This window comes from Orycteropus afer, unplaced genomic scaffold, assembly GCF_000298275.1.
Source record: "Orycteropus afer afer isolate SDZICR_OR568_19922 unplaced genomic scaffold, OryAfe1.0 scaffold00222, whole genome shotgun sequence".
In the NCBI taxonomy this organism is placed as follows: domain Eukaryota; kingdom Metazoa; phylum Chordata; class Mammalia; order Tubulidentata; family Orycteropodidae; genus Orycteropus; species Orycteropus afer.
The window spans coordinates 1,395,784-1,419,110 of record NW_006921809.1 but is presented as its reverse complement, the minus strand read 5'-3'; the positions used below and the strand labels follow the sequence as shown (position 1 = coordinate 1,419,110).

The 23,327-nt window shown below is 38.1% G+C and overlaps 1 protein-coding gene across 1 annotated transcript in view; it reads right to left on the bottom strand.

Annotated features, from left to right (window-relative positions):
- The window catches only part of DECR1 (2,4-dienoyl-CoA reductase 1), a 42,431-nt gene that overhangs the window by 8,468 nt on the left and 10,636 nt on the right, over positions 1 to 23,327 (bottom strand). The window contains exon 6 of the mRNA XM_007948739.2: positions 9,039 to 9,138. Coding sequence (XP_007946930.2) covers positions 9,039 to 9,138 — 100 coding nt within the window. The remainder of the gene's footprint in view (positions 1 to 9,038; positions 9,139 to 23,327) is intronic.

The following is a 23,327-nucleotide window of genomic DNA, read 5'->3' as shown; positions in this document are numbered from 1 at the left end:
CAACTGCGCCACCAGGGCTCCTTCAATAATGACCACAGTAGTCTTTCATTCTTGCACTCTTCTCAGTGCCTTCTTTTACCTTGGCCATGCTGTGCTGCTTTCCCCCATATCATGTATTGCCTTTCCTTTCACCATTATTAACGTATGTCTTCTATCTAGTTAGTAATTTTCTCGTCCTCCTTCTCCCACTCCTCCCACATCAAAGAATCAAAGAATGTTTCTTTTTTCCGTGTGTGTGAACCTTTTTTTCTTGGAGGTTTTGTGTATATACTTATGTGTATGTATTAATGCATATACAGATGTATATATATATATGCATACATATACAAAATAGTGGTCTCATACAATATTTATCCTTTTGTGATTGACTTGTTTCACTCAGCCCAATGTCCTCCAAATTCATCCATGTGGTGGGATGCTTCGCAGACTCATCATTATGCTTTATTGTGGTACAGTATTCCATTGTGTATATTTATCACCATTTGTTCATGCATGAATCCACTGATGAACACTTAGATTGTTTCCATCTTTTTTGCTATTGCAAATAATGCTGCAATGAACATGGGTATGCATGTCTATTCACATCACAGCTCTTGATTTCTTTAGGGTATATACCTAGGAGTGAGATTGCAGAATCATATGTTATTTCTATTTCTAGCTTTTTAAGGAAGTAACATAATATTTTCCATAGTGTTGTACCATTTTTACATTCCAACCAGCAGTGTATTAGAGTTCCAATCTCTCTACAACTTCATTGTTGTTGTTGTTATGTGCCGTTGAGTCAGCCACGACTCATAGCGACCCCTCCTTGGGTTTCCGAGGCAGTATCACTACGGAAGTAGGATTGCCCAACCTTCCTTCCGAGGAGTGGCTGGTGGGTTTGAACCGTCAGCCTTCTAGTTAGCAGTCAAGTGCTTTAGCCACTATTATTTTCTGTATGTTTGTTTGCTTGTTTAATTTTATGAGCGCCATTATTGTCTGGGTGAGATGGTATCTCATTGTAGCTTTGATTTGCATCTGTCTAAAGTTAATGATCATGAGCATTCCTTCATGTGTTTGATAGCTGCCTGAATGTCTTCTTTGGTGAAGTGTCTGTTCGTATCATTGATTTATTTTTTAGTTGGATTATTTGTCTTTTTGTTGTTGAGGTGTTGAAATTTTCTACAAATTTTAGAAATTAGACCCTTGTCAATATGTCATAGCTATCCCCCTGACCCCCAGACTCTACAGGTTCTCTTTCTACTCTTTACGAGGTCTCTTGATAAGCTTAAGTATTTACTTTTAGGAGGGCCCCTTTTTCTAGTTCAACTTCTGCTGTTTGTCCATTTTTAATTATGTGTGGTATTCTATTTATGCTATATTTTAGGGCCTCTACCATTGTCCCTAATTTTTCTCCCATGATCTTTATACTTTTAGGTTTTACATCTAGGTCTTCGATCCATCTTGGGTAAGTTTTTGTATATGGTGTGAAGTATGGATCCTGTTTTATTTTTCTAAAAACGGATATCCAGTTTTGTCAGCACCATTTGTTAAAGAGATTGTCTCTGCCCCAATTAATGGACTTTGGCCCTTTGTCGAAGATCAGCTATCCATAAATGGATGGATTTACATCTGGATTCTCAATTCTGTTCCATTGATCTATGTGTCTGTCCTTGTACCATTACCAAGTTGTTTTGACTACAGTGGCTGTATAGGAGATTCTGAGGTTGAGTTCAGTAATGCTTTATTTATCTGGACTTTTTTCCTTTCCACATAAAGTTCATGACCATATTGTTAAAGAGTACTGCTGGAATTTAGATCAGAACTGCATTGTCTATACATTGCTCTGGGTAGTACTGACATTTTCACAATGTTACATCTTCCAGTCCATGAGCATGGTATGTTTTCCCATTTATGTAAGTCTCTTTTGCTTTCTTCCAACAGTATTTTGTCATTTTTTTTCTATAGGTCTTTTACGTACCTGGTTAATTTATTACTAAGTATTCTATCTTTTGGGGGGTATTGTACACAATATTGTTTCCTGAATTCCTTTTCAAACTTCTCTTTATGGTGTAAAGGAATCCAACTAATTTTTGTATGTTGATGTTGTACCCTTCTACTTTGCTGAATCCTTTTATTAGTTACAAAAGCTTTTTTGTGGAATCTTTGAGATTTTCTACATATAAGATTGTATCATCAGCAGAGAGGGATAGTTTTACTTCTTCCTTACAAATTTGAAAACCTTTTATTCCTTTTTCTCACCTTACTGCTCTAGCTGGGAGCTCTGGTGGCATAGTGACTAAGGCATCTGACTGCTAACCAGAAGGCTAACAGTTTAAACCCACAATCCACTCCTTAGAAGGAAGGTTGGGCAATCTACTTCCATTGTGATACCGCCTCGGAAACCCAAAGAGGGGTCACTATGAGTCGGATCCAACTTAATGGCAGTGAGTTTGGTTTTGGTTATTGCTCTAGCTAGGACTTTCAGTACAATATTGAATAAGAGTGCTGATAAAGCATCCAAGGGGAATGATTTCAGCCTTTCTGCATTAAGAATAATGTTAGTTGTTGGTTTTATTCAAATGCCCTTTATTATGCTGAGGACTTTCCCTTCTATCCTTATTTTGCCGGAAGTTTTTATCAAGACTTTATCGAGACTGGTGTTGGACTTTATCAAAAGCCTTTTCTGCACTGATTGAGGGAATTTTGTGATTTTTATTTTTATGGTGGATTACACTGATTTTCTAATGTTGAACCACCCTGGCATAGCTGGTTTGAATCCAATTTGGTCATGACATATTACTTTTTTTGATATGCTGTTGCATTCTACCGACTCAACTTTGTTGAGAATTTTTGCATCTATACTCATGAGGGATATTGGTCCATAATTTTCTTCTTTTAATTTTTTTTCTTTTTGGTGTTGCATTTTCCTAGCTTTGGTTTCAGGGTTATCTGGTGTGTTAAAATCTACTACTACCATTATGGAACTGTCTGCTTCTGTTTTAAATGCTGTTAAAAGTTTTATGTATTTTGGAGCCCTGTCATTGGGTACATATATATTTATTATGGATATGTCCTCTTGGTGGATTGACCCTTTAATCATTATATAATGCCCTTCCTTATTTTTTATGGTGGATTTTGCATTAAAGTCTGTGTTATCAGAGATTAATATTGCCACTTCTGCTTGTTTTAACTAATAACTGCTTGATATATTTTTTTCAATCTTTTAGTTTATTTGTGTCTTCATGTTTAAGGCGTGTCTCTTGTAGACAGCATATTGACGGGTCATGTTTTTTAATCCATTCTGCAACTCTGTGTCTTTTCTGGTGTATTTAATTTATTTACATTCAGTGTGATTATCGATAGGTGTGAGTTTCCCACTGTCATTTTCTTGTGCTATTCTGCTGAGTGCTGATGATTTTTTGTTCCACTTAATTTTCCGATCTAAGTTATTTTTGTTTGTGGATTCTCTCTCTAATTGCTGCTGACTTTGTGCTTACTTATAGTCTTTATATTTTTCTTCTTTTTTTTATTTTGGTGAGTAGATTTCTTAACTTTCTTTATATTTACCTTGAAATTTACCTTTATCTTCCTAAGTTTAAAACAGCCTTTTATTTCTTGATGTCACCTTGACTTTCTTTCCATATGAAGGTTCTATAAGTACACCAGTTATCCTCCCTTTTGTTTTGACATTGTCATCATTTACAGATAGATGTCTCTGGTTCCCTGTTTCTAGTCTTTTCGGTATATTTTTGAGAATTCTTATCTGGATTGGTATCTGCCTGATCCTGTCCTGTGTCCCAATCATAGGCTATGTTGTTGGTTCTCTGATAGAAGGACTCCCTTAAATATTTCTTGTAAAGTTGGTCTGGTTTTTATAAGTCTTTTAATTTCTGTTTATCTGTAAAAATCTTAATTGGTCATCATATTTGAGAGACAGTTTTGCTGAATATATAATTCTTAAGACACTCAGGTAGCAGAGTGGTTAAAGCATCCAGCTGCCAACCAAAACACTGGCAGTTCAAATCCACCAGCCATTCTAGAAGAGAAGATGAGGCAATCTGCTTCGGTAAAGATTTACAGCCTTGGAAACTGGATACCCTATAGGGAAGTTCTACCCTGTCATATAGGGTCACTATGAGTCAGAACCAACTTGATGGCAGTGGGTTTTATATAATTCTTAGCTGACAGTTTTTCCTTTCAAGGGTTTATAAATGTTATCCCATTGCCTTCTTGCCTGCCAAGTAATCAGAGCTTAGTCTTATTGGTTCCCCTTTGTAGGCATCTTTTGATTTTTCCTGAGCTACTCTCAGAATTCTTTCTTTGTCTTTGGTTTTGGTGAGTTTGATCATGCTATGTCATGGTGACTTTCTTTTGGAAGTCTATCCTGTATGGGGTTCCTTGAGCTTCTTGGATAGATATCTTTTCATCTTTCATGATATAAGGAAGTTTTTCTGCCAACAAATCTTCAACAATTTTGTGAGGCTTTTTTTTTTTTGTTTCTTTGTTTTTGTTTTTTGCCTCCTCCTGTTCTAGAATTCTGATCATGTGTAAATTTTTCTCTGGATAGTGTGTCACATAATTCATAGGCTTTCTTCATTTTTCTTCACTATTTTTCTGATTTTTTCTCTAACAAATTGGTGTCAAGAGATTTGTCCTCCATTTTGCTGATTCTGTCTTCCAGTGATGAAATTCTACTCCTCTGTCCTTCTATTAAGTTGTCTATTTCAAAATGTTACTGTTAATCTTTTGGATTTCTAGTTGCTGCTTTTGTACTGTTTCCAATTTTCTATTTATTTTGTCATTTTGTTCTTGTACTATTTTCCTGAATTCTTCTATTGCTTTATCCATGTTTTCCTCAGTTTTGTCTTTTCCTTGATCTCCTGGAGAACCCTATATATTAGTCTTTTGAATTCTTTATTAGCTAGTTGTACTACCATTTCTTTCTCTGGAAGGGTTTCTGATTCCTTACATTTGTCACTTGCTGTAGCCAGCTTGTCCTGTTTCTTTATGTGATTTGATTATTGTCTATTCTCCCTGAGGCATTAAGGTGTTACTATATATTTTTAATTTATTGTATGTTTACTTGCTATGCCCTGATTTTGTTGTTTTGTTTTGTTTTTCTTTGATATATCTGAGTAGGCAGGGCATGCATGCTACTCTGGTCACTAGCCTGGCCACATTGGCACTCTCACTACCTATCTCCAGGTGGGTCAGGCAGATGGCTGGGAATGTGAGGGCTTGGGAGACAGTTGAGGATGTAGTTGGCATTGCCAGTGAGGTGATGTATTTGCCCAACTGGACACGCATGAATGCAGGGAGTGTTCTCAAGGGTCACTAGGTTAGGGGTTGCCTGTGCACATTGCTGATTTCTAGGTGGCCAAGGTGAGAGTGCCTGGGTTATCAGTCACAGGGTGGGTGGTACAGAAACTCCAAAAAATGGTCCCAGGAGGGCAGGGATGCACAGAGGTGGTCAGAGAGAACATAGTTCTATGGCTGTGAGAGTGAGGGACATGGTGCCGGCTAGGACAGTGTGCTCCATTTGCTATAGCATGATGTGGGGGAGAGTATGCCACAAGTCCTTAGGCCCCTGGCACTAGTGGTGAAGGAGGCAGAAGGCACCACTGGTCTGCAGCTACCCAGCATGGGTGGCTGGGCATAGGGGCAGGCACTGATGATCCATAGGTCTCCAACACAAGTGGATGAGCAAAGGGGTAGGTAGCACCAATACACAGGCCCCCAGTCAGGGGTTGGGGAGGGGTGTTTGGTGCTTGTGGATTGTGTCTGTGTATAGTGAGGATAGATGAGGGGGACAGGGGTCACTGCAGGTCCGTGGGCCTCTGACACAGATGGATGGTGGGATGTAGTGTGTGGAGATAGTACACTTAACTTTTGTAAGGCAGGGAGCTCTCCTACTTATCTCTGGATGTGGGCACAGAGTTGCTCCTGCTAGGGTGCACCAGGTGATGGTGGCTTTGGCTAGGAATGCTGCTTGCTTTATCTCAACATGGCCACACCATGTAGGTTAAGCTGGCAGGGCACTAGTGATCCATAATTCTCCATGTCCACTTTTTTGTACAGTCTCTCCTTCCACTTGGTGCTCTGTCTTATTCTTCCTCCTTGCCTTTGATGCTCAGGGTTCCCAAGTTATCTATTTCCAATTTACCTGTTTTCTTGGGTCTTTGTTATAAGAAGGACTATACGAGGCATCTGACTACACCCTCCCCAGACCCATTAGTAACCTCTTGTCATAACAAAATCACTGAGATAAGCAAAGTTCACATCATCTTGTGAAAAAACCAAGCACTCTACTAAGGAAAACTGCCTAATGGGAAAGCCATGCTAGCTCTGCTTGGAGGTGCACTGGATGAGTTTTTTCAGTGCTAGCATGGTCTACTAGTTCTTGTTAAACTATCTTATAATCTGAAGTACTATAATACAATAAAGAATGCATCTCATACAGTTTGTTTTGCATGTTCAAATGCTATTCATAATATACTCAATATGTGCTAGCCATTATTATTGCTCTTTCCATTAATGTTTTTTGTGTACTTACTATGTGCCATCAGAAGGAAAGTTGGGAACCTACTTCCGTAGTGATACTGCCTTGGAAACCCAAGGAAGGGTCACTATGAGTCGGGTCCGACTCGACGGCACATAACAACAACAACAACAACTATGTGCCAACACTCGGTAAGTGTGATTACTCTCAACTAAAAAGTCAGCTCCTGCTCTCAAAAGAAGTGAGTTTGGCTGTATAATAAAGTAGTTATTATAATTGGAATTATGCAACATATGCCATGGCTGCTGGAAGGAAGAAGCATCTAAGTCCATTGGGAAAAAGAGAGAAGGCTTCCTTGAGGAGGTGATATTTGAGCTAACATTGAAGAAAGATTAAGAGTTTGCTGGGGGTGGGGAGAGAAAGAAGGAGATATTAAAGGGTGGAGTGTAGTATATGGTGGGATAGAGATAGGAGAACAGCACAATCACATGGGCTAGTATGACTAAAGAGTAAAGGACAAAGGCACAAACGGGCAGTATTTGGGAATCTACAAGGACTTATTCAAGATGAGTGCATACAATAAAGTATGAGAAGAGAGCTGATGGGAGCTCAGGCTGGAGAAGCAGCCATACCTTTATTGAGCACCTACGATGTGCAATGCACAAAGCATGAATACAAAGAAGAGCTGTACAGAATAACAGTCCTTAAAGGCAATTTAAAACTCTAACAAGAATCAAGCATCCTAAATTCTAAAAAGAAACAAAGATTGATATTGTACAAAAAGGCCAAATAATCAAGTTCTAATACCTTATTCCCAATTTATCTCTGACATTAAAAAAGGTAATTATCTACATTCAGACTAAGATTCAATTTCTCACTACAGTAACACTTCTTTCGATCTCAAGCAAATGTGTACTATTGATTTAAATATTAAAAAATACTCAGAGCCTACCAGAAGAAAAGTACTAGACAAAATATTTCATTCAACAACACTGCAATTCAATAAACCTTGAGCACCGATTCTGAACCAGATCCTGCTGAGCAATGAAGACACAAAGATGAATAAGACAGTCTAGTGGAAAAGTCAGGTACATGAAATAGCTTTAATGATATGCCCCTATCATGGCTTTGTCTATACCCCTACTATATTGGTACACTGTCTTTAATTTAGAATCTTCAACATTGGATGACATTGATTTATTAGCATGCTTGTATTCTTACTAGATTGGATTAAATAAATCTCTAAGAGTGCACAGAGTAGGACATGATTAATTATGTCTCATGAAATGAGAGAAAACATCCAAGAGGAAGTGATACAATGAGAGCCTTGATGGTGGACAAAATATCACAAGCAAATTCTAACAATGGCATAACCCAGCATCAGAGGGATGAAATTATGTAACATGTTAAGGATATATGGAGAGTTCAATGGACATAAAGACACAGGAATAATAGACAGAAAGGTATAAGACTATATGCTTTGTTGAGGCTGAAGACTGTTCTATTTACTTCACTATCATATCCCTGGTAACTAGCACAGTACTAAGCACCCAAAACACACTCAACATATAATTTTCTATTGAATTGTTTAATGAATTGATTAATGACTAAAAAGAAAGACCTGAAACAAGTCTGTGTAGAACACATGAGTTTCAGTAGTGATTCCAGAGAATAATGGAAAGTCATCTAAGGTTTTAGCTAGAGAGTATTGTTTTGTTGTTGCTATGTGCAGTCGAGTCGGCCCCAACTCATAGCAAACCCTTCTTGGGTTTCTGAGGTGGTATCACTATAGAAGTAGATTGCCCGACCTTCCTTTTGAGGAGTGGCTGGTGGGTTTGAACCGCCAGCCTTCTGATTAGCAGTCAAGTGCCTTAGGCACTATGCTATTACAATCAGATGTATACTTTTAGAAGAATGTGGATAAAAAATAAAGAAAGAAGAGGTGGCAGCAGAGATATATATCATAGTATTATTATAATAGGCCAGCCAAGTGATGATGAGAATCTGTATCACAGCAAAGACAGTAGAAAGTTCAAAAAGCAATCATACACTACAAAGGAAAGGCCACTAGACCTGGGAACAGGTCATTGATCCATTAGTCCTATTAATCTTAAGGTAGGTACAAAAAAAGCATAACAATGTATTTACAAGAGGTCAAGAATGGCACAATTAATAATACAGAGGAGAGTACACAAAAAAAAGTTATATTTCTGTGTTGTTTCTATCTGAATTAAATTAAATGTCAATTAAATTTAAATAAAATTTAAAATTCTGTCTCTCAGTCACAGTGGTCACATTTCAAGGGTCTAATGGCCATGTGTGGCTATTGGAGAGCAAAGACTTATGGAACATTTGTATCACTGCACAAAATTCTGTTAGATAGTGCTGCCACAGACTAATATAACTGATTCAGGAGACAGAATATTTCCTGGTGAATCTGAATCAGTCTTTATTTCACTTTTTTCTGGAAAGAGATGAGAAAGCAGGAACTAAGTTCTACCAGCTACCAAAGTACATTACACATCTTCAGCAGCAGGGCTGATAGAGTAGTACTCACTTGCTCATGGCTTCTACTCCTGCTTTGGCAGAAGAACTTGGTACTACAAAACCTGATCCACTCTCAGCATAGATGGTTGTAATAGCAAGAAATGCTGCTCCTGGAATTTTAAAATGATAGAGTTGATTAACAATACAGCTATATCAATACTCATCAGGAAAACGTGACTTAGAAGACTGGGGTCTGATTCATAAAGGTTTAACAAAATATTAAGCATTTTTGAAAATTGACTAGTCCAAAAATTATGGGAAATTAATAAAATTGCTACTTCTTATTACTGATTCTGCTGTCATTCAGGATGACCAAACATGTGGTTACTTGGAATTCTACACCAGGTGAGTGAGTAGTATAGCCAAACCTCACAGGTATGCATGACACTGTAACTTGTTGCTGTAAAGTCAATTTTGACTCATACTGACCTTGTATGATAGTTGGGGTTGTGTGTCAACTTGGTTGGACCACGATTCTGACTGGGTTAAGCAGTTTTGATGTGATTATTCCCATGATGACATAGGAAGTATATGCTTTGAGCAGCCAATCTGCTCAAAGTCTTTGCCTGCCATCTTTGAGCTCTTTAGCCCCTGTAACTGTATGAGTTGGGAAAAGCCTCCAGTGTGACGTTTGATCCAGGAACTTGCGACATGCCAGCTTCTGTAACTGTGTGAACCATTGTCCTAACACAAATTTCTCTCTATATATATCTATATATAAGATTTACTGGTCTTGCTTCTTTAGAGAACCCAGCCTAACACACTCTGTAAGACAGAGCAGAATTGCTCCATACAGTTCCCAACTCAATAGTCTTTAAGTAAGCAGAATGCTTTATCTTTCTCCCGCAGAGCAGCTAGTGCATTCAAAGTGCCAACCTTTCTGTTTATTAGCAAATAAGTGCTTAATCACTGCACCAAGAGGGTTCCTATGATGCTGTAACACCCTGCATAAATTAGCTGAGAGATTTCCATTAACTAACTATTCATTTAAATAAGAATAAATTAGAATTAAACTAAATAAATAGGAATTTCCAAGTCTAGACATGCTATACTTATGCTCCTTCTGTAAAGAGCTAGAAAACTGTGTAAGAGATATGATACAACTGTTTTCAGATACTTTACAACAGAGAACAAAGAGTAGTGACCCATAAGAGAAGGCAAACAAATGATACAAGCCCTAAGATCATTCCATATTTTTGCCTGTTGTTGTTGTTGTGTGCCATAGAGTCAGACCTGACTCATAGCGACCCCTCCTTGGGTTTCCAAGGCAGTATGACTATGGAAGTAGATTGCCCCATCTTCCTTCCGAGGAGTGGCTGGTGGGTTTGAACCAGAGCGCCTATATTTTTGCCTAGAGGTGCTATATAGAGACTATGGTGCAAGAAAGGAGAACCAAAGGAGAATGAATGTGGGTTTCTCACTGAGTTGAGAAGACAGAGATCAGACGTTGGGGAAGCTGAAGCAACTGCAATTTGTGGGCTCCCCATGGAGAGTATGTGGAGATTGAGCTCCATAAATGTGCAGAGACCACTTAAGTCTTTGACCTCACACCTAGCTGTGCATGTTAAAATGAAACTCCATGAGGTCAGACAAAGAAAAATTGCTGGGTAGCCGTAAGCTGAACAACTCCCAGAGCTCACACAGGGCTGAAGGAAATCTGAATTCCAGGAAGCTTTGGTGAACATCCATAGCTTTCAGTAGAACTCAAAAATGTCAAGTATTTGTAGGAGACCTAAAGTAGCTCAAAAGTAAAGGCTATTCTAGATTCACCCAAATAAAGCTTAAAAATGAGCCTTGAAATAATCAAGCTGACATACAAGTAAGTTAACTGCTTGGGGGAAAAAAAAAACAACACTTCAAAGAAAAAAATAAAAACTTAAAGAGATATTTTACAACTTAATATTCAGAGTTTGTAATAAAAAAAAAAAAAATCACTAAACATGAAAAGGAAAAAAACATACCCTGAAGAAAAATCAGTTAATAGAGTCCCCAAAATGATAGAGAAGACAGAATTAACAGACAAAACACTTAATAATGCTATCATATACACATTAAAAGATTTCAAGGAAAACATGAATATAAGGAGAGAAATGGAAAATAGAAAAATAGAACCAAATAAAACTTCTAAAGCTGAAACATAAAATATGTGCAAGAAAATATTAAATGAATGGGCTTATCTGTAGGGGGAAAAGACAAAGATCCATGAACTTGAAGATCTGGCAATAAAAAACTATTTAAATGAAAGACAGAAAAAAAAAGTTAGACAATAGATGAAACAGAGCCTCAGTAATGTGAAATAGTATCAAGGGTTCTACTGATACATGTGTAATTAGAATCCCAGAAAGACAAGGACGAAAAAAAATTATGTGGAGAAATAAAGGCTGAGAAAATGTCTAAATTTGGTCAAAACTATGTATTATCTATACATCCACCAAAAAAAAAAAAAAAAAAAAAACCTCACTGCTGTCGAATTAATTCTGACTCATAATGACCCCTTCTAGGGTTTCTGAGGTAGTATCTCTATGGAAGTAGATTGCCCAGTCTAATCCCAAGAAGGATAAACACAAAGAAAATCACAGCAAGGGATAGATCAAAACCAGTGATAAAGAGAAAGTGTTAATAGCAATCAGAGGCAAAAATAGTATACATAAGGGAACAAAAATTTAAAAAATTCAGTTAACTTCTCCTCAGAAACAATGTAATCTAGAAGACAATGGAATGACATCATTAAAGTGCTGAAGGAGAAAATTTGTCAATCCTCAATTCTGTACTCAATGAACAGCCTTCAAAAATGAAGATAATATTTTCCTGGCAAACAAAAGTTGAGAGAATTTGTTGCCAGTAGACCTGCACTGTAAGAAATGTTAAAGGATACAATGAATGTAATCAGTGTCGATAAATTGTATGTGCAAAAATGTTTCATTAGCATTAATGTTTTGTTACATACATTTTTATGAAAATTAATTTTTTTAAAAAAAGAGAAATGTTAAAGGAAGTTCTCCAGGCTAAAGGAAAATGATACTAAGTAAAAACTCAGATCTTCAGAAGGAATAAAGGATATCAGAAACAGATTATATATATGTATATATATATAATTATAGATAGATAAATATGACATTTTCTTATTTTCTAAATTTCTTTGAAAAATAATTGACTTTATAGAGCTAAACTAAAGAACAAATTTTTAATCAATTGCTGCTGTTGCTTCTACCATTACTCTTCTTTCCTCATTCAAAATAAGCATATAGTGACCAACAATGCCGGCACATAGTAGGTTCTTAATAAACTGACTGAATGAATGAAAGCATAAAAGGGAAACCTTTGGTTCCCAAAAAATCAGTAATTTTCTACTTTTTATTTATCCGCACTGGATAAGACAATATTCTAAGTTTAATATTTGCAAATGGATCAAAATATATTTATATAGTTTATAAAATACTACATACTTCAAGAAATTTAAATGTGAATAACTGAAAGGAAAATAACTTGGAGAATATTCCAGTAAGTTTTTCTTTTCACATATTTGATTTCTCTTTCCCTCTGCATTTTCCTAAGTAGAAACAAAACTCAGCACATCTTGCACCACATGGGGGCGGGAGAAGGGGGAAGGAGTACCATTTTAAGGATATGAGAAATAAGAATGGTTATGTTAGTCATTCTGATAACTCCTTTTTTATATCAAACTCAGCCTTTCAAATCTCTGAAAATTACTTAGTTTCCAAAATCATACTCTGTGAAAGAAGAAGGATATAGAACATTAGTGTATCCATTATAGTACATTGAAAGTAGATGTTAACTGCTTAAATCTTACAGCAAAATTTTAAAAACTACTTTAAAAAGTGACAAATACTTACACTAAGCAAATATCCCAACTGAAAGTATGCTATCTTCCGATTAAGATTTTATAGCAATGTTTCTTGTGGTGTCAAAGAGGATTAAGCCATTGCTATACAAAGGAAATAAGGAGCTCTGGTGGCGCAGCACCTAAGGCATTTGACTGTTAACCTAAAGGCTGGCAATTCAAACCAATCAACCGCTCTGTGGAAGGAAGATGGGACAATCTAATTCCATATTTACTGCCTTGGAAACCCGATGGGGGTTGCTATGAGGCAGAATCAACTTGATGGCAATGTATTTGATTTTTCTTGGTTTACATAGTGCAGATACTGAAAATGGAAGTTATTATCCTCTTCTCTTTTTCCGTTTAACTTTTATCTTTGCTGCCTAGAAGATTTGGGTAGCCCACTACTTAGAAGGAGATACTGCTGCTTTTAATTCTCTCTGAGTATAAAAGGTAAAAAATTGAAACTGAACTGTTCCAACCGGATGAAACCTGCACAGCAAAACAATTAGCAGACGGACTTCAAAACATGAAAATTCAGTGGTGCTAAAAACTCAACATACAGAATTCCCAGAAACCCAGGGTTAGGTCACAGATGTATTTTTCTTTCTATAGGAAGGTCAATTATTTCAGTTAGAATAATTGCCCATGAAAGAGGTTTGTAAATGTCAAGTTGCTAACAGTCCAGTGCAGACAACAGAAACAATTCTGTATCATTTAGTAAGGTCAAGATCATGGATAAAAGGAGCTACAGATGAAATAAATATCACACTAGCCATCCTGCACCCTTTCAAAATGGAAGAAAAAGAGTAACAAAGAAGCACTATTTAACAAGATAAATTGTGTAGATTATTATCCAATTTCAAAAGAAGACTAGACAATCACAAAAGGACATGGAGATCACTATGGTAAAAAGTCAAGAAAAGGATTTCACAAACAAAAAGAAATATTCTTTGATGGTTACCAAGGGTGGGCCAGGAAGGGAGGGTAAAATAAACAAATAAATGAAATAAAGCCACCCACTTTGTGGGGGAAAAAAAATAGAAAGTTTTAAAATCTTTTTAAATAAAAAAAAAAAAAAAAAAAAAACTTCCCATCAAGTTGATTCTACCTCATACAGACCCCATAGGACAGAGCAGAACTTCCCCATAGTGTTTCCAAGACTGGAATCTTCATGGAAACTGACAGCCACATGTTTCTCCCATGGAGCGGCAGGTGGGTTCTATCTACTGACATTTTGGTTAGCAGTCGTGCACTTAATCACTGTGCCACCAGGGCTCCTTCTTTTCAATATAAATAATGAAAATTAAAATAATCAATCAACAGTTTTAGTTCTAACGACCAACAGAGGTAGAGTAGTGTAATATAAAAATAAACCTGTTGGCGTTAAGGAAATTCCAACTCATAGTAACCCTATAGGACTGAGTAGAAGAACTGTACCATAGGGTTTCCCAAGCTATACCTTTAATGGAAGTAGATTTCTCCTGTGGAGCGGCTGGTAAGTTCAAATTGACCTTTAGGTTAGCAGCTGAGTACTTAACTACTGCGCTACCAGAGCTCCTTCAATATAAAGACACCTAAGCTCAAATACTGACTCTACAATTTACCAGCTCTGTAGCTGTGTGACCTTGGGTAAGTCACTTTCCCACTCTGTTAGGCACCATCGAGAGTTCCAACACATAGCAACACTATGTGTAACAGAACAAAACTGTTGCTCAGACCTGTACCATCCTCACAACAGTAGGTTTGTTTCCTGCTCTAGGCCCTAGATTTACCATCTACAAAATGAGACAATAGGGACCACCCCGCAAATGTCCTTGATTCCAAGGACTACTTGTTAATGAATTGTTGCTTCTAACATTCTTCTTCTTCCTTCATGCAAAAAAGAGCCCCACTTAGAAACTGACAATATTCAGCACTTTAAACTACCATCTGTGACTTTTATCAATGGTGTCCTTGATTTCCAGTTACTCTGCCCTTCCCAGCTACTCTTTCCACTTTTTCTACTCTACTTTGCCTCCCAGCTCCCAACCTACCAATATATCTATATTTGCATCTCAGATCCAGCTTCTGCTATCATCCTGTCCACGCTTCACATCCATGTGGACAACATCATAGCTTTTATAGCTCCATGACCTGCCGATCCCCAATGACCTTCTCTGCTACTCCAATTTAGCCACAACCTGAGCTTTATCACCACTGTAAAATAGTGACTATAGTACCTTACTCTCTCTCTTTCCAGTTCTCTCATATCCTCAAATGACATGTGTTTGCTGGAATCTCATAAATTTGAGTGCTTTATCTCCCATTTAGGCTTTTTAACACCCTCCTAGTCTCACTTGCCTACTGACAGCCTAGACTATTGCATGAATTAATCACTCAACTCCTAGCTACCACTTTCTCTCAACACATCCCACCCTACCGTACCTCACTGCCACAACTGCTTTTCCCATTCTTACAAAGAGGGAGTTTAATGATGCTACAAATTGTGAATAAAGGACATTGGAAAGATGTGTCTACAAATTTCATGAAGGCTTTCAACATCAGTCATCAATTCTTTCCAGAGTCAACCCAGCCACCTGTGTTTCTGATTCAGAGCTCCTGATACTTTTCCTGATACTGATCATTGCTTTCTCTGGATCTCAATTCTTTCTCCTTCTTCAACTCCTTTCTTCATTGGGCCATCCTAGCAGTAGTAATTAATCATGCTAGGCTCCACTCTGAACATGTCTCCTCTTAAGTCCTATCAGTTCAGTAATGGCCAATCTCCAAAGGGTAAAGCCTCATCTCCTGCCTCTCTAAGCATTATGTGACACAGAAGCAAGAAGGAACTTCTCACTTTTACTGAAACACAACTGAGTTATTATTTGTAGCTTCTGCCCTCCCACTATTATTGCTGGCAGTCAGTACTGACAGAATGATTGTCAGCATTGTCAACCTTATTTACAATAATGGCAAGAAGAGAAAATGCTGCACTTCTCCATATTTTGGTGAGGGCTCAGAGGACCTTCGTCTCTCAATCATTTTTCAGTACAATCCCAGATAAAATTTTTATTTAAAATCATCAGTGCGCTGAAAGTTATTCAAAAGAAGATTGACTTAAAAACTATAATAACTATCTTCTTAAAAAAATGTTATCTACTAAATTAAGACTTTTCTTACATAATCTTTTAATACAAATGCATCTCTCATGTAAGCTGAAATTTGCAGGTTTACTTACAATAAGTGGTAACCAAACCCACTGCCATTGAGTCAATTCTGACTCGCAGTGAACCCCACTGGGTTTCTGAGGCTGTAAATCATTATGGAATAGATTGCTCCATCTTCCTTCTGTAGAGCAGCTGGTAGGTTTGAACCTCGAACCTTCTGGTTAGCAGTCAAAATGCCTTAGGCACTGTGCCATCAGAGGTCCTATTACATGGTAACAGGGCTCTGGTTTTGTTACTCTATTTTAATTAGGGGTCATAATCCATATTGCAGATACTTGATGGTCACCTTGTGAAAGAGGCAGTAAAAATACACGTATCTTGGAGGAGCCTAACATTTTCTTTAATAGCTAATAATGACTGAATACTAGTCTGGACCATGTACTGTTGTTAACACTTTACAGCCACTACCTCATTTAATCATCACAGCAATCCTAAGCAATCCTAAGACAGAAGAACTGAGGCACAGAATGGCAACACGCTCAGGTTTATGTGACTAGTAAGTGGTGTGACTAAGATTGCAGCCAGGCTAGTGTGGGTCTAGAGCATGCCCTCTTAATCACATGTAAAACTGCTTCTTCATGAAATTTCCAATTACAGAGTTAAAAAGAAAAAAAAAATCTTAAATCACCTTACCTTTACTTTATCTTAACAAAATATAGAAGCTATAAATGAGGTAAAATGTTTCATCAAACTAGCAAGATAACTATACCCAAAAAATATGATTTTAAAAGGATACTAAAGAAAGGTTTGATATTTGAGTCCATCCAGAGGTGCCTTGGAAGAAAAGGCTGGAAATCTACTTCCAAAAAATCAGCTATTAAAAACTCCAGGGAACACAGTTCTACTGTGACATGCGCGGGGTTGCCAAGAGTCAGAGGCAACTTGACAGCAACTGGTTTGGGTTTCTCAGTTTAAAGTACCATAGACTACCAGAAGAACAAACAAATCCGTCCTGGAAGAAGTCCAGCCAGAATGCTCCCTGAAAGCGAGAATGGCCAGACTTCATCTCACTTACTTTGGCCATGTTGGCCATTCCCTGCACAAGGGTATCATGTTTGTTAAAGTAGAGGGTCAGCAAAAAGCAGGAAGACCCTCAATGAGGTAGAATAACATGATGGTAACAATGGGCTCAGATGTAACAAGGATTGGGAGGCTGGCACAGGACTGGGCCTGGCATTATTTCGTTCCATTGTAAATACGGTCGCTATGACTCAGAGGCAACTCAATGGCACCTAACAACAATAAAGTCTAACTGATTATTGCAAATGTGTTTTTAAATATTGTTTAAATATACCCACTGTTCTAAGTAAGCCCTGGGCATAATAGAAAGATATATACCAATATGGTTCTTACAGACTTTAAAATAACTGCACGGTATACAATTTGTATGCACATGACTGACAGGTAAGAACAGCCTTACTCTTCTTCTTCTCTACATCCCTGCTTCTGAAAGAAGGTGCATGGGCCTCTGTTCCAGTTGATCATGTCAAATGACTGGTCATGCTCTTTTCCCCATAATAAAGCTGAGGGGCATAACTGAAAGGTCGACAATGTGGAACAAAGCTCAAAATCATGAAAAAAAAAGGGGGGGGGGGAGGACCAAGTTTGCTGGTCTGATAGAGCCTGGTGGAACCCCTGAGACTATGGCCCTTAGCTGCCCTTCAGGTCTGGAATTGAAACTATTCCTGTGGCTTCCAGCCAAACAAAAGACAGGTATATGAGCTGAACATTTATATCAGGTAGATACACTCCTTGGAGAGATCAATCATGGGAGAATAGAAGGGCTGTGTATATACAGGGAGACAGCTTGGGGGGCGGGAGTGCGTGGGAGGGAAGGACACAGGGAAGAGGTAACTATGGGAAGGAAATGGGAAGAGAGGTGTTGCACTGTGGGAAACTGAAGTTAATGTCATGAGACAAAGTGTATGTGAACTGCTGGATGGAAAGTAAATTTGCTCTGTAAACTTTCACCCAAATCACAATTAAAAAAGAAAGAAAGAAAGAAAGAAGTGCTACTTATGTCATCAACTCATCTTTTTATGGGTCTCAAAAATATGCTTCCTTCTGAAAACAGCACTGTGTGCAGTGTTTAGAGTTGACTAAGGAAATGGTGGTGGAGGGCTGAGGAAAGGGTCAAAAGGGTTAGTGTATCCTGAGAAGTAAGAGCATTTCCAGTCATGATGGGTAAGAAAAGGAGGCTTATAAGCATAAAATCACAACAACATGGAGCATGTTTTTTCCATGCTAACCTACACCTTACAGCTTCCTTCATAGAGAAGTGGGACTAGAGTCAGGCATGAACATCCTGTATAGCTCAGACAGGGAAACAAGAATGGCTGTAGTCAGAGGATATGTAAAGGAGCAGCCGAAAAAGGGGCTATTCTGCAAGACCATGAGCCTGGGTAGGCTGACAGAGTCAGAGTATGGAGAATACGAATACCTGACCAGATCGAATATCCATGGATCTGGAAAGAAGAGTATTTTGAAATTTATTTTTATATTTATAGTTGACATATTAAATAATCTAGGAGAACAACAGGATGATTAATAACATTACGTTTTCTGATCATTTATTTTACCTGAATACAGAAACAGTATAAAGTATTTGACTTAGTTTAGCTTTTGACAAAAGTACCAAGGTAATCCAATGGGGATACAACAGATAACCATATGCAAAAAAAAGATCCTCATTCTCATTTTATACATAAATATTAACTCAAAATGGATCACTGACTTAAATGTAAGAGCCAAAACTATAAAACTACTGGAGAAATTATCTGTGGCCTTGAGCTAGGCAAAGATTTCTTAGATAGAATTCAAAAAGCATGAAAAATTTCTTAAGTTGGGCAACATCAAAATTAAAAACCTCTCCTCTTCAAAAGACATTGGTAAGAATACAAAAAGACTGAGAGAAAATATTTTCAAAACATATCATTGATAAGGGACTTGTATTCAGAATATGTATTTTTTTAAAAACATTTTAACTTCAATACCAAGAATACAAACGACCCAATTTAAAAATGGACAAAAGATTTGAATAGTCACTTCTCAAAGAATATGTATGAATGATAAACAAACATATGAAAAGATGTTCATCATCATTCATCATTAAGCAAATGTAAGTTAAAACCAGAAATGAAAAACCCCTATGCCAAGAATGATTAAAATTTGAAAAGACTGACAATAGCAAGTTTTGGCAAGGATGTGGAACAACTGTTGGGAATACATTGTGGCACAGCCAGTTTAGAAAACAGTTTGGCAGAGTCATACAAATTTAACATTTCTTCTGCTCATCAAAAGACACTGTGGAAAAACTATAAGGCAAACCACACACCGAGAGGAAATATTAACGTATGTGACAAAGTTCTCGGTGCAGACAATATAAACAATTTCTATATAGCAATAACAGAAAGACAAACAAGTCAACAAAAAATGGGCTAAAGATTTAAACAGGTGTGAGGACTGATTTGGAGGTAGCTAGAGGGAACTTTTGGAGGTTATGGAAATGTCCGATGCCTTGATTAGGGTAACAGTTAGTTAAGTGCATATATCTTTATTAAAACCCACCAATCTATACATATAAGATCTGTGCATTTCACTATATGTAAATTTTACTTCAATTTTAGCAAATAACAATAATACATGAGAGCTATATTAACCATTGATTTAATCTTTTGTTGAATCTATCTGTATTTCAGCTTATAATACTCTTGAGTTTCATACTGTTTCCACACTGGTCTGTGAAAGTGCTTTGTAGAACATAAAGTCCTATAGAGATAGAAAGTATTATTAATGCTGTTTCATCAAAATATTTCTCATTGTATGTCTTAATGTCATTTTTGTCAGTTTCCATAGGTATCTATTGTTTCTTATAATTTAGGATTTGATGGAAAAATTCAATATTTACCCTATCCATACTTTTATGGCTAGGTTCTTAAATACAACCGCAAATTAGTCCCTCTTTTAATATTTCTTCATTGCAAATTCTTGCACTTTCTTAATAAAATTAGGTACTCCTTTCCATACTATTTACTGTATTTCTACATTTATGCACACTTTTCTAGTGATGAATGGCCCTTGTCACGACAATGACAATATGCTTCCCAATAAAGATCAACCATTATTTATTGACCTTTGTAGCTGTAAGAGAACATTGGGCTATGTCTTTAGAAAGTCCCTAAATGTTTTATTTGTTCATAATTATTAATCTTGCATTAATGCTTAGAAACATATTTTAACAACATTCTTCTAATTCTAGATTTTCTGCTCCTCCTATGACCACAATTTTCTTGATCTTTGGTCATCTGCTGCCCCCTCCCTAAGTGCATGTTGCCACCAGTCCTGCCCCTAACAAGTGAGCTTTTATGTCCCAGTTGCTGGTGCTGTTACCTTCTCTAGTATGACTTCCTACATATCTTGTCTTTATTGACTTTCTGAGACCATTTAGCATACTTCTGACCAAAGATTACCAGGGATTGCTGCCCTCTGAACTGACTTCCAGACGCACAAACTTTGATCTACTTTAAAGATCATAAGCTCCTGAATTCTCTGCCTGTTGATTCAATCCCAGAATAGATGTTGTGGTAGTTAAGGTATGTCAACTTGGCTGGGCCTGGTTGAGTGGCTGGGCAGCTGGATATAGTTATTCCCCATGGTGAGACTGGTAATTAACTCCACAGTGGAATCTATTGGGGCAGCTTAGTAGCTGTGTTAGGGATGTGGACTGCTTCCAGTATATATAAGAAGCAACTTAGTGGAAGGTCTACAGCATACGGCATGCTTGAACCCCGCAGGTAGCTAACTAAGTCTTTGCCCTGCTGCAATGTTGCAGCCTGCAACGTTGCCCTGCTGATCTTGGGACTTTTTCAGGACTTGAATCAATAGCCTGCCATGTGGTTTGGTACTATCAGGACTGTGCCATTTTATTTGTCAACCTTGGGCTTGTCAGCCTCAGCAGCCAGCAGCTGCCTGAGTGAAGAAAAGCCTCCAGCTTCAGTGGGACAGGAGTAGGAAGCAGAGCTGAAACCCCAGGTCGAGGGGCTTTCACCCAGCCCTAGAACCTGACACTTTGAACTCAGACTTCTGGCCTCCAAAACTGTAAGAGAATAAATTCCTGTTTGTTAAAGCATCCCATTTGTCGTATCTTCTGTTAGAGTGGCACTAGGTAACCCAAACAGACATGGTACCAGTACTCTCTTTAGACAAGTGGTCCAAGTCCTTAAAACTCTGTCAGGTTACACCATCAATAACTGACAGGAATCTTGGAAGAATAAAAACTGGCTTCCATCTTTTAAGGACTTATCTAATATATTTTTAATGAAGCCCATAGAATTTTAATCCAGCTTGATGAATAAAAATAGATCAAAGTCATGTTAGAATGAAAGACAATAATGAGAAAAGAAGGGACATGCAGACAGAAATCAAGGGTCAGATAGAAGGTCAGGTAAGAAATAAAGGGGACAATGAGGCAAAGAAAGACAGAGTGATGAAAGAAACTAAGGTGATGAGGGAAACAGAAAACCAATAGGGAAGAGCTGACAGATACAGAGACACACAGAAAGAAATAGAGAGATGAGGAGAAGATGAGGAGAGTCAGACCGGAGTGGAGAAAGGGAGGCAAGACACAGTAATTAAGGCCCTCTGTTTCTTGGCTAGAACAGGGGAAGAGAAAGAGGAGTCAGCCCACCGTACTTCCTGTCCCACTTTTCAATCTTCTGCCCCCTCTGAAAACACAAATAAAATTTTTAAAAAAGACAAAAAAAATCCAAACTCCAAATCTGAAACACATCCATTTTGCTGCAGCTGGGATTCAATTTCATTGACAGTATGGAGAAAAGATATACGCCCTTAGCCCAAAAAACCTAGTGCCTCTTAGTATCCCTCTCTCTACTGCCCCTGCCTGCCCCGCATTCTTTTTCAAGCAGCTTCAAGGATTACCCATGCTGCACAGGAGAAGAAATCTAACCTAGTGAGGCAGAGGCTTTGGAACCAGAGGAAGAAACTTGGTTGGCTCCATGTGCTGCTTCCTCACATCAGCCTCGAAGGACTTTGAGAAGCAGTGCACTGCTCCTTCCTTGTACTTGCTCAGAACATTCTCTACGCTTCAGAGAAAATACCCCCATCCCTAAAACCCCAACTGCAACTTATTCCAGGACAGAGTTTTGGCCCCCTCTATGTCCATGGCACATAGCATAAGGCCAGTATATAACAGTCATCAGTAAGTGTCTATTAAATGAATAAATATACAAAGATTCTGGACATACATGTATATACACACATAACGCAACCACTGCCCTCGAGTCGAATCTGACTCATAGTGACCCCTTCTTCGGTTTCCAAGGCAGTATCACCAAGGAAGTAGACTGCCCAACGTTCCTTTCAGGTAGTGGCTGGTGGGTTTGAACCGCCAGTCTTCTGGTTAGCAGTCAAATGCCTTAGGCACTATGCCACCATAGCTCCCACATACACATATGCATGCATGTTGTTGTTATGTGCCATCGAGTCGGACCCAACTCATAGAGACCCCTCCTTGGGTTTCGAGGCGGTATCACTACAGATGTAGATTGCCCAACCTTCCTCCTGAGGTGTGGCTGGTGGGTTTGAACCTCCAGCCTTCTGGTTAGCAGCAAGTGCCTTAGGTACTATGCTACCAGAGCTCCTACATACATACATACATACATACTATTTATATATGCATGAACTTTTCTGAAAAAGTTTGTTCACAGTACTCAACTAAATGTTCTCCCAGCCTAAATCTATTCCCCTGAAGTGTTCTCAACCTCAGTGATCACGTCACCACCCAAACTAACTCAGCTAAAAATTCTTTTGAGGGCATTGGTGGTTCAGTGGTAGAATTCTCTCCTTCCATGCAGAGACCCAGGTTTGATTCCTGGCCAGTGGGTCTCATGTGCAGCTATCAGCTCTCTGTCAGTGGAGGCTTGCATGCTGCTATGATACTGAACAGATTTCGGTTAAGCCTCCTAAGACAGACTAGGAAGAAAGGCCTGGCAATCCACTTCTGAAAATGAGCCCACGAAAACCTTATGGATCACAGTGGCCAGGTCCTGTTGTGCACGGGGCCTATGGCAGCTAACAACAGCAGACATTCTTATTCCATTAGTAGGTCCTGTTGATCTTAACTTTTAAATGTTTCCTAACTTACCCTCTTGCCACCCACATGCCAAAAGAAAATCAAACCCTCCTGAATCAGTCTCTCTAAGCTTTCCATTTCCCACACTGTTGCCAGTAG